General features: G+C 48.9%; 2 protein-coding genes across 3 annotated transcripts; one reads left to right on the forward strand and one right to left on the reverse strand.

The window, feature by feature from the left end:
• Positions 1-815: 815 nt before the first annotated feature.
• CIB1 (calcium and integrin binding 1) lies at positions 816-4,142 on the reverse strand. Its single transcript, XM_010955079.3, has 7 exons — positions 3,891-4,142; positions 3,719-3,753; positions 2,524-2,632; positions 1,756-1,906; positions 1,495-1,613; positions 1,324-1,412; positions 816-1,079 (listed from the first exon to the last, which is right to left on the reverse strand). The coding sequence occupies exons 1-7, from the start codon at positions 3,939-3,941 to the stop codon at positions 1,058-1,060; spliced, it is 576 nt and encodes a 191-aa protein (XP_010953381.1). The 5' UTR covers positions 3,942-4,142; the 3' UTR covers positions 816-1,057.
• A 139-nt stretch (positions 4,143-4,281) lies between these two features.
• GDPGP1 (GDP-D-glucose phosphorylase 1) lies at positions 4,282-11,294 on the forward strand. Of its 2 annotated transcripts, XM_010955082.3 has the most exons (3): positions 4,282-4,661; positions 9,061-9,115; positions 9,943-11,294. In XM_010955082.3, exon 3 carries the CDS (start codon positions 9,952-9,954, stop codon positions 11,107-11,109), a length of 1,158 nt encoding a protein of 385 aa, XP_010953384.2. In that variant the 5' UTR covers positions 4,282-4,661; positions 9,061-9,115; positions 9,943-9,951; the 3' UTR covers positions 11,110-11,294. The 2 variants fall into 2 exon arrangements, with proteins under 2 accessions (XP_010953384.2, XP_010953385.2); XM_010955083.3 differs by lacking the exon at positions 9,061-9,115 and having other exon boundaries at positions 4,284-4,661.
• Positions 11,295-11,408: the final 114 nt, after the last annotated feature.

Below are 11,408 nucleotides of genomic sequence, written 5' to 3' on the forward strand. Positions count from 1 at the left end.
CCTGCCTTCCTCTATCCCAGCCTACAAACCTGTGTTTTTTTCCCCACACCCACCCTGGCCCTATCTTCAAACCCAGTCCCCCAGTTCACCCCGACACCCTGCCAGCCTCCACTCTAAGGGATGTTGACACTGCCCTGAGCACAGGGGCCCTGAGTTTATGTGGGTTTTATATTTTTTCTAATAAGATGCACTTTACATTTTTTTTTAATAAAATCTAGAATTGAAATTGAATCATGGCCCTTCCTCTTAAAGGCCTGTTGCTTTCTGAGGTTGGTCTAGTTCTCTGAGTTCTGGGAGGTTCTAGGCCTCCTCTTTGAGGTGCTTGTGGGCCAGAGCCAGCCCATCTTGGCCAACCACACCTCCCAGGTTCTTAAGGTGGGAATTTTAACACAGTGAGAGGGTGGGTGAGGGGATTTGTTCACTCTACCTCAGTCCAGGGATGGGGCACAGGGTCTTGGGTTGTGTGTGTGTGTGTGTGTGTGTGTGTGTGTTTTTAACTTAGAAAAAAAGTTTTAAAAAGGATCATCCAGTAAAAGTGACGTTTTTCTTTTAGGACACAGTTCTATAAAGTTTAACACGTGGAGAAATTCATGTAAACACCACCAGTCAGGATCCAGAAGAGCTCCATCCCTAGCTCTACCCTGGCATACTCACACCCTCACGGTGTACTCACACCCTCACTGGCTCCTCGGGAGGAGGGTAGGGAGGCAGCCACAGTCTGACTTCCTTCTTTAGATCCTTATTCCCAGTGTGATCAAAGGCTCCTGGAAGCCCACTCCTTCCTCATGCCAGCATTTCTAGTGTCACACAAAGGCTCAAAACTTCTAAACCTTTATTATTGATTAGTAGAAACACAAACAGAGCGGATAACAATGGCAGTGAGAAGGGGAGAGGCCTTGACGTGGAGGGCCCTCCCCTGCCCCGGGCAAGACTGCGCAGTGCCAGCTCCAGGCTGGGCCAGCTTGGCCGGCCCTGGCAACACAGGTGTAACCTTGGCCGCAGCTCAGTAGTGGAAAGGTTCTTTGACAAGGTGCTGGGACACACGCTGTGGCTTCTGTCACAGGACAATCTTAAAGGAGCTGAATAAAAGAAGAGTGCACTGGGTTTTCTGCTAGAAAAGGAGGGTAGGGACTAAACCGAAACTTACCCACCTCTCCCCCAGGACCCTTTGGAATGAGCTAGGTACCATATCTGTGAGTTCCCTTCAGAAGAAGAGCTACTGTAAGGTATTCAGAGGAAGAAGGAGGCTTTCTCTCACCCCAGGTACCACCTGTCATAATAATGTCCCAGACCCGATGCAGCAGATGGGGACCACAGTCATACCTGGCAAAGTCTGGTGAGCGGGAGATGACATGCTGGAACTCAGAGAGATTGATGGTTCCATCCCTATCAATGTCGGACTCTTCTAGGATCTGGGAAAGGGAAAGCTTCAGGCCAAAGCCCAACCCTTCCCTCCTGCTCCCTGCCCCGGAGCAGCCTGGCCCAGCTGCTCACATTGTCAATGAGCTGTTTCATCTCTGAAGCGCTGAGCCGTGTGTCCTCACCCTCTCCTGTAAGGCAGTTCACAAGCTGGCTCAGGTCTTCTCTGTTCAAGGTTCCATCATCATCAAAATCTAGAGAGCAGACACAGGAAGCCAAAAAGGATGTGGTCAGGATGAGCTCCAAGGCTCCATGAATGACCTCCAGCTCCCAAGTAGTACCACTGCAAAGACCGCTTGGGAAGGGCTAGTGTTCCACCCGGCTCCTGGTCCTTACCAAAGATGCGAAAGGCATAGTGGGACTTGATGTCTGGGGTTGCTGTGTCACTGAACACACTGAGGAGGTCCAAGAAGTCCTCAAAGCTCAGGCTGTCTCTGGTTGGGGATGTGGAGAAGACCCTGCAGATTCGCTCCTTGAAGGGGTTGGCCTAGGCAAGAAAACCCTCTATGAACACCATGGAACGCAGCCTAAGTCACACATTCCAACCCCACCAAGAACTGGAGGGAGCAGTTCAGGATTGCGGGGGAGAACGATCAGCACTTTGGGGCCAGCATGGAAGGCAGGGAGACCAATGTGACTCAGCTGGGGAAGGGACAGGGATGGCTTCCTGGCAGTCAGAGCTTAACCCAAAGGCAAGCCTGGCAGCAGAAAAGGAAGAGGAAAGCATCCTAAGCAAAGAGAAGAAGATGGGCTGATTATTTTAAAACACATTTAATTGAGCACTTACTGTCTTACAGGCACTAGGCCAGTCACTTTGTGTACAAATTTTCCCAGCAGCCCTATGGAAAGGCAATCAACCTCGGGAATAGGATTTCTCAAAATAAGGTAATTCAACTCCTCTTAACAGACAAAACTTCTTTGAACCTCCAAGAATATGTCTGAGAATCTCAGTTTGAAAACATCCTTCTAGATAATTCCCCTGGATAATTTTGGTAAAGCCCTAGCCCCCAGGAAATTGGGGCTAACCAGATAAAAGACTAGAATGGGGACCAGTGATGGCATGATCTCAAAAGGAGTAGCAGAGGGAGGCTAGGGGGCTGGCACCTTGAGTTCTGGAAGGCTGAGGATCTGTTCCAAGGACACCCGTGCCTGCAGTGACTCCTCCACACCCCGGTGCTCCAGGGGAAGCAGCTCACAAAACCGCCTGTGGGCTCTGGCAGAAGGAGGGGAAACTGTTGGTGCGCCTTCCTGGGTGCATTACATCCCCACTCCTTGCCTTGCTACCCATCATAAACCAGGTGAGGAGCTAAGCCCCAGACATTGAACTTCTGAGTCTCAGGCATGATAAGCCGAAAGCAGCTATATCACAAGGCAGTACAGACTGGGAGTCCATTCTTGTAATGGGTATTTACTGAGGGCCCTCTGTATCCCAGGCACTGTGCTGGGCCCTGGTTCTAGAGCTCCCCAAGGGATGGAGAGGTCGGGAAGGAGCCAGAAGCTGGCCCTGAAGACCAGTGGAAAAAGAGCTAAGTTGAAATCTCATTCTCTTTCCAGGAATCTCTTACTGCTCCTGCAGCTATCCTGAACTGTCTACGCCTTAGGCCCAACCTCATTCCAATTGGGATGTTTTTTACCAAGGGAAGCCCAGGAATCTCCTTACTCAATTGCCCAGGCCACAGAAAGCTGGCACCTGGCTAGGAAAGGGGTTCCTCTTATTCAGAGTGTAGTCTTAGGCAAGTTACCAAACTTATCTGAACCTGTTTCATTGTCCATCTACCTCCCTCGTGAGGGTTAAGTTAGGTAATGTAGGCAACCACTTAGCACAGTTCCTGGCGCATGGGAAGTACTTCATAAGCGTTAACGGTTACTGTATTATTCTGGTAAAGTTGGGGAAAGGAGCCTGACTCCGCAAGGCTTCTCTGGCTTTGCCAATAGGCAAAGCAGCCCAGAACTACAGCAGCCCCTGACGGACTGGGACAGGAAGTTCGTTTACGCAGAAAGCAATGGAGCGCGGGGTCAAAGAGCGCCCATCTATGGCTGGAGGCTGCGAGGTAGCTCCGCGGTGCATAGCTGGGGCCGCCGGCGCGGGCAGGTCGGGCGCGCTGGGAACAGGGCATAGCCTAGGGCTGGGGGCCCTGGACTCCAGTTCTGGCTCAACTGCTGACCTCAGGCAGGCCTTGCCCCTCCCTCTGGCGGGGCCTCAGTGTGCCTATCTGTAAGACAGACAACCACCCCCATCCCCCGTCTTGGAAAGCCGTCCCTAGAGGATCCCGGAGGTGAGGTTCGGAAAAGGACTTACAGTAGGATCTCCTGCTTGGTCAGGAACGTCAAATCCTGGAAGGCAAAACAAGACAGGAGGTCAGTGGGCCGCCGGGAGGCCAGAGGCCGCTCCCGCCCTGCCGATACTCAGGAACCCCTCTCCCGAGCGCAGAGCCGCGCGCAAGCTCCCTAGAGACCGGTGTCTCGCGCACCTGGTACTCGGCCAGCAGCTCCTTGGACAAGCGACTGCCAGAGCCCCCCATCGCCTCGCCGCGCGCACAGCTCCGCCAACTCGTCTCGGGACGCCGGCAACTTTCTCACTTCCGCCCTCGGGCCGTGTCACCACCCGGTCCCCGCGGCAACCGCTCCAGGGGCCACCGTCCCCGGGCCCGCCCCCTCCTTGAAGTTTCCAGGCGCTCCCAGCCAGGTTCAGCCTGCCGGATCCCGGTTCCGGGTGGTCCCTGGCCAGCTGGAGGCGGGGCCCGGGGCGGGGCCGGACGCTCCGGGGCGGAGCCCAGGCCTCACGGCCCCGCCTCCTGGGTGGGCGGGGCGGGCCGCGGCTCGTGCTTTTTTGCGTGCAGGCTGCGCATGCGTTAAGGGCGCCAAGACGTCGGTATGGCCCGAGTCGGAGCCTGCAGGAAGTCGCGTGCTGCATCCGCCTCACCTGCAGTAGGTGGTGTCGGCCACGGCGACCTTGGGCGGAGTCTGGTAAGGGGCATCAGGGAAGTCTCTGGAGCCAGGGTAACCGAAAAACCTCAAGACTCGCTGAGTGACCCGACGCTGTCGCTTGCCCGTCTGCCGAGCGAGGGCTTTTCCACCCAGAGACGTTGCCACCCGGCACTTCCTATACATGTATTGCAACCCTCATTCTACCTCTCCAGAAATAACCATAACCTTGCTGCCTACTGAGGCTGTTTACTGAGGGTCCACTGAATGCCAAGCGCTGCGCATGATTAGCTTGATTCTTACAACAGTTCTGCAAGGTAAGTTCTCGTTTTACAAATGTGGAAATGCAGAGGTTCAGTGTGGTTCAGTGACTTGTACAGGCTCCGGCATTTAGAAAGCAGTCCCTCCAATCTAAGGCTGTTTTTCAGGGCTCCCCACTGCTGTCCTCTGACCCCACCCTGCGCCCAGACTGCTTGCTCAGGGGAGGTAGGGACTGAAGCTGACCTCTTTGCCCTTGTCCCTTCTCAATCTCTAGGACAATGCTTGACACATAGTAGGCTCTCAATATTTATTGGATGCATGCATAAATGAATGAATCTACACTATTCCAAAAGGTGAGGATTACAACGTGCTGAGTTGAGGAAGTGGAGCTGAGATTAATTCTCTTTTTGTTTTCAGCTTTATTGAGGTATAATTGACAAAATTGTAGGAATTAATTCCTGATTCTTTCAATTCATTCCACTTGCTGATCTTTGTAAAGTCTGAATATGAGCATGTCAGTCTCAGTTTAAAGCCTTTAAGGGGTTAAATACCAAATAGCAGCCCTCTGTAATCTGACTTCAGCCTCTTTCTCTTTCTGCTCAGGCTTTCTGTGTTTCAGCCACTATGGGCTCTCAGTTCCTCTTCTGTCTTATCCTCAGGGAATCCTTTCCTGATTCCCTAGACTAGATTAGGAATCTGTCTTGCAGAGTACCCAGTGCTTCTGGACAGCATGCTATCATGTTTGCAATCTGTATTTGCTTGGGTGATGATTGGGTTAATGTCTGTTTCCCCCACTAGACTGCATGCCCCATGAGGGGCGATGAAAATCATGATCTCCAGGACCTGATATGTGGCAGTTGTGGAGTAAATGCTTGCTGAGTGACTAATTTTCCCGGCACCCAAAAATAAGGTGATCATCTGAGAGTGACTTAGTAAGACTCAGATATCAACCTGTGAGTCCCACCATTGTAGAAATACCCCATTCCGGAAAGTAGAGGCTACAGAGCAGTGGGAATACCAAAACTAGTCAAGTGACTGGAGTGTGGTCCCTTGACTGTTGGCTCTTTCTGTCCAAGAAAGGGTTGGTCTTCAGTTAGTTAAAGGTAAAGAGCAAGAAGCTGTCACAGTGTCTCCTGTGCTAAACTGAGGAGAGGGAGTGCTGGGCAGCCAAGGCGAATCCCTGGACTTGTTGCTGAGACTCTCACTTCATGGTGAAAATGTGGGAATTGGCTGTGTGCCGTGGTGACCAGCTATGATCTAGATCTCCCAGCCACCTCACTTGACTGAACCTTTCTTTATTGAACAACCTTTTGATTATAATTTTGCTTCCTGGTAGATTTCTGTATGGAGGAGGGGCTGTACCAACCAGACAATAAGAACATTTTGTGCCATTTGGCATGATTCTCATTATAAATTATTAAATAGTCATTCTGAGTCAGCCAGCCATCCCTGGTGAGACTGGTTAGCTGATTGTCCTTCCTGTGCCTGATCAACCCTTGAAATAGTGATGAAACTGGCTGACTTAAAAATAGCTTCTAGTGCTGCTTGTTATAAAATTATTTTGTTTCTTGATTGGATCTTGTACAAGTTTGCTCACTGATCATATTTTGCCAATGCTTGGATTTTGAATTCCACCTTTTTTGTTTAGTTTTTTTCCCAAGACATTTTTTTCCCTGCTTGTGGTATTGTTTTCCTCTTCCTGTTTTCCTTGAGATGTTAGATAGGATGGCCACACGAAGTTTCTCTGAGGCAGTGACATTTGATCTGAGACCTGAAGGAGCCAGCCATAAGAAGAAAATCTGGGACAAGGGTATTTTTGGCCAAAAGAACAGAAAGCTCCAAGGTCCTGAAGAGAAACAAGTTTAGGAAGAGTGAGGAGCAGAGTAGGCAAGGGAAAGAGGGGTATGAGAAGAGTTGAGAGAGGGAGGCACAGCTAAGCCTTGAGAGCCCAGAGGCCATGATGAGGAGACTTTGTTCTAGAGGTTCAAGGTCACATCACTAGTGAATGGTAGAACTACAATTCAGACACCTTGTCAGCCTCCAAAACTTAATCTCTCACCTTTCTCCCGGGATGATACCCACTGCACAGGCTTATTGTGAAAGTCACCTAAGCGGATTTGGAAAGCCCCCAGCCCATAGCTGGCATGATAAAGATATGCAACTAGTGGTCCCTTTCTTATAAAGATTCTGTCCTGTCAGTGGTCACCATGATTTGTCACTTAAGTATTCCTCTTTATTCCTAGGTAATACTCTTTGCCTCCTAGTTCACTTTAACTTAATTACAACTGTACCTACTTTCAATTGATTCTGTTGACCAATATGTCTTTACTTATATTTTTAGTCTTTTGGTGTCACCTTGGTCCTGGGTCCTTGGTCCCTCTCCCTGGGTTTTAATGTTATTCCAAATTTGTACCCAGCCCAGACCTTACCCTTGACCTCCAGGTTTGACTATCCAGCTGCTGACACCACTTCTCTTGGATGCCCAGGCTACATCTCAAACTCAAGAATCAAAACTGAACTCTTGATCTCTCTCTTCCTCTAGTCACCCTATCCCCACCCCACCTCCCCAGCCTCCTCACCTCTGTAAATGCCGCTGCTGCCGCGCCCGCTTCCTGGAGCCGAGTTGCTCCCAGTTCTTCCCTTTCTGTCAGTCCCCAGAGTCAGCATGTCAGCAGGCCCTGTTAGTTCAGGCTTCAACATGACCCATACCGCCAGCTCCTCTCTCTCTCTATTGCCATCTGTGTTGTCCAGTCACCCTCATCCCTCACCTGGCCTTCAGAGAGGCCTCCAAAATGGTCTCTGCTTCCCCTTTGCTCCCCCTACAATCCACTTTCCACACAACAGTTAGGAAAGGTTTATAAAATACCAGACGATCCTCATGCTTAGAACCTGCCAGTGATTTCTTACTGTTTAGAATAAAATCCATCTCCTGGGAGGAAGGTATAGCTCAGTGGTGGAGCATCTGCTTAGCATGCACAAGGTCCTGGGTTCAGTTCCTAGTACTGCCATTTAATTAATTAATTAATTAATTAATTAATTAATTAAAAATTCCATCTCCTGACCAAGGCCCTGCAGCTAATCTGGCCTCCCCCTCCAGCTTCATCTGGGGCCCTCATCTCCCCTTTGTCAGCCACGCTCCAGTAACACTGGCTTGTTTTCTGTTCCTTGAACAGGCCGAGCACCTGCCCAACTCAGGGCCTTGGACTTGCAGTTTTCTTTGCCTAGAGCACACTTTCCTCAGCTCTTCACTGGGGGCCTCTTCTCATCCTTCATATCTCAGCTCAGCTGTCATCTCAGAGCCCTGCCCCACCCTCTTGTAGATGTAGGATGCCCTGATCCCCCTCTTCTGTTGTATCACTTGTTTATTTCCCACCAAACGCTATCACCATGGGGAGTCAATGTGTTCCTTTTGCTTATCATCTGACTCCACCCCAGGATGTAAGTGCCATAAGGATAGGGACTTTGTTCTCCTTATTTGTGACCGTGTCCTCATTGCCTCATACACAGCATTACTCCATAAGTACTTGGGTTTTGTGGCTTAGCTGAACATGGAGCAGGGTGCCTGGAAGACGTGCCCCCAGAATGTCAGCAGTAGGGATGAGATAGGCATTGAACCTGAATAAATTAATGAATGAATGAGAGAGTAAGTGAATACTGTCTTAAGTTTAGCTCAGCAAATTACTGGATTTCTGAAATCTATTTTGAGACTCACTTAAAATTTTTTTTAATTGTGGTAAAATTATATAATATAAAATTTACCATCTTGACCTTTTTAAAATTGTGGTTAAAAAACACTTAGTGTAAAATTTAACACTGTAACCATTTCTAAGTGTATAGTTCCATAGTGTTAAGTATATTCAGACTGTCTGGTAGCCAATCTCCAGAACTCTTTTCATCTTGCAAAACTGAAACTCTAGACCCATTAGTCAATAAACAATTCCTCAGTCTCACCTCCCCACGACCCCTGGGAACCACCATTCTACTTTCTGTCTCTATGAATTTGACCACTCTAGGTACCTTATATAAGTGGAATCATACAATTTTTGTCCTTTTATGGCTGATTTCATTTGGCATGATATCCCCAAGGTTCATCCATGTTACAGCATATGTCTGCATTTCCTTCCTCTTTAAGGCTGAGTTATATTCCATTGTCTGTATATACCACATTTTGTTTATCCATTCTTTTGTTGGACACTTGGGTTATTTCCACCTTTTGGCTATTATGAATAATGCTGCTATGAGCATGGATGTACAGATACCTCTTTGATACCCTGCTTTTAATTCTTTTGGAAGAACTATTTCTAAGTATAGTTCAGTAGTGTTAAGTATTTTCACATTGTTTTGCCACCAATCTCTCGAGCTTTTTCATCTTACAAACTAAAACTCTATACCCATTAAACTCAGTTTGACTTTTAATATGTCATTTTGTATGTTTTGTATTTTATTAATGTGAAGTTTCTGGACCAGCAGAGCTGAGGATACCAAAACTTGTTCTGAAGCAACTATTGAGGTAAACCTTGTTCTGAAGTCCTATCTGGGCCAACAGCAGGCTGTCTCCCTGACACCTCTGGGTCTGCAGGGCTCCCGGGGCCCAGTGGAAGATGAAGATAGGCATAGATTTCTACCTTAAAGGATTGACCCAGGGCACTTATGCACACATTGGGACATCCTCACCCAAATGATTCTACGCATGGCCATTTGGAATCACTACCCAACAGTGGAAAAGCTATTCTCACAAAAGGAGTAGTCAGCTTTGAAACCCTGGCCATCCTCATGTACTGGAACACTGGTACAGTTTCCTGGAGGGCAGCTTGACCTGAGCCGTGAGCCTACTCTGACCCAGCGATCTACTAAGATTTTATTTTAAAAGAAAATAAAAACATCTGCAAAGATAGATGCATAGGATGTTCATCACAACATTGTGTATAATAGTATAAAATTGGCAACAACCTAAATGTACAAGTTAAACGTTGGTTAAAAAATCAAGACCCATCTACATGTGAAATTGAGGTTAAACGTAAATTGCGATTTTCCCCTGGGCATTGGATAAGGTTGTATTTTATCTTTATTTTTTTCCTCCATTAAGAAAGTTTACTCAATATATATAATTTATAGAAATAAAACAATTTTGATTTATATTTTTAATTCAGCAAAAAAATATGCTAATCTGCAGGTGAGTGAATTATGAGTGATTTCTGTATTTTCATAATATTTTACCAAAGGCATGTATTAACTTTTTGTAATCAGAACAAACAGTAAAGGTTATTTGAAAATAAAAATAAAATCTCTGGAAATGGGATATCATCATGCATTTTTCGCCTCTTATGATTGTTTCAGGTCAGCCCCATGGCTATTTCACATGATTCAAATGAAACTTCCTATTTGCTACCTCCAAACACTGAGGACTGGGAAGGACACAACATTCCTGACTTTGTCTACGGGCAGAAGGAACTTGTGCCAGAAGGGATTCAGTGGCCGAGGAACACACCCAGCCTCCCAGACACACTGCCACTGTCTCGCTTTGACTCTGCACTCTGCTCGGCCTGGAGGCAGCGGATGGAACTGGGGCTGTTCCGTTACCGCCTAGGGGAGCTGCAGACCCGAACCCTCCCTGGTGCTGTGGGTTTTGTGGCTCAGCTGAATGTGGAGCGAGGTGTGCAGAGAAGGCGCCCCCAGAACATCAGGAGTGTGAGGCAGGCGTTTGACCCTGAACAGTTTAACTTCAATAAGATCCGGCCAGGAGAAGTCCTCTTCCATTTGCACCGGGAACCCGATCTCCCTGGTGTGCTCCAGCAAGAGGATATCCTTGTGGTGATCAACGTCAGCCCCCTGGAGTGGGGCCATGTGCTGCTGGTACCTGAGCCCGCCCGAGGGCTCCCCCAGCGCCTGCTGCCAGGGGCACTGCGGGCTGGGGTCGAGGCCGTGCTACTGAGCTCACACCCGGGCTTCCGCGTTGGCTTCAACAGCCTAGGTGGCCTGGCCTCGGTGAACCATCTCCACCTGCATGGCTATTACCTGGCGCACAGACTGCCTGTGGAGGGGGCCCCCAGCAAACCCCTGGACCCTGGGGGCCGTCTGCATCTGCTCCAGGCCCTCCCAGCTCCTGGCTTTCTTTTTTACACTAGCAGCCCAGGACCTGACTTGGAAGCCTTGATAAGCAGGGTCTGTCGGGCCACTGACTATCTGACTGACCACGAGATTGCACATAACTTGTTTGTGACCCGGGGGGGCCCACCTGGAAAGACATCGTCTTCCTCAGCCCTTACAGGGGTCCGAGTAATTCTGTGGGCCCGGAAGCCCAGCTTTGGAGTAAAGGAAGGCGAGGCGTTCAATGTTGCCCTCTGTGAGCTGGCCGGGCACCTCCCTGTCAAAATGTCCCAGGACTTCAGCAGCCTAACAGAGGCAGCTGCTCTGGCTCTCATCCGAGACTGTCTGCTGCCCCCAGCCCAGGCAGAAGAGGTACAGGCAGCACTGGTAGCCTTGACAGCCCAGGAGGAGCAGTAATCCTTCCAGAAGTATTTATTTTGTAACTGAGCTAAGTCTTTTTCCAGAGAGCTGTCCCTCATGGTCATGTGGCCACTTTCACGAATGCCTTCTCACCTGTCTCAGCCTAAGGGGAGGGATAAGAACTGGTAAGTGGTCTCTTTAAAGAGGAGAAACCTGGGAATAAATCGAATGAATGAGCCCTGGTGGATGTATCTGTTGCTTTTCACCTTTCTTCTTAGACAAGCCCCAGGGATGTCAAACCTATAGTTACAAAGGGAGTGTGTTCAAGAGTTACACACTCCTGACTTTATATGTGC

This window comes from Camelus bactrianus, chromosome 27 (genome assembly GCF_048773025.1).
Source record: "Camelus bactrianus isolate YW-2024 breed Bactrian camel chromosome 27, ASM4877302v1, whole genome shotgun sequence".
Classification (NCBI taxonomy): domain Eukaryota; kingdom Metazoa; phylum Chordata; class Mammalia; order Artiodactyla; family Camelidae; genus Camelus; species Camelus bactrianus.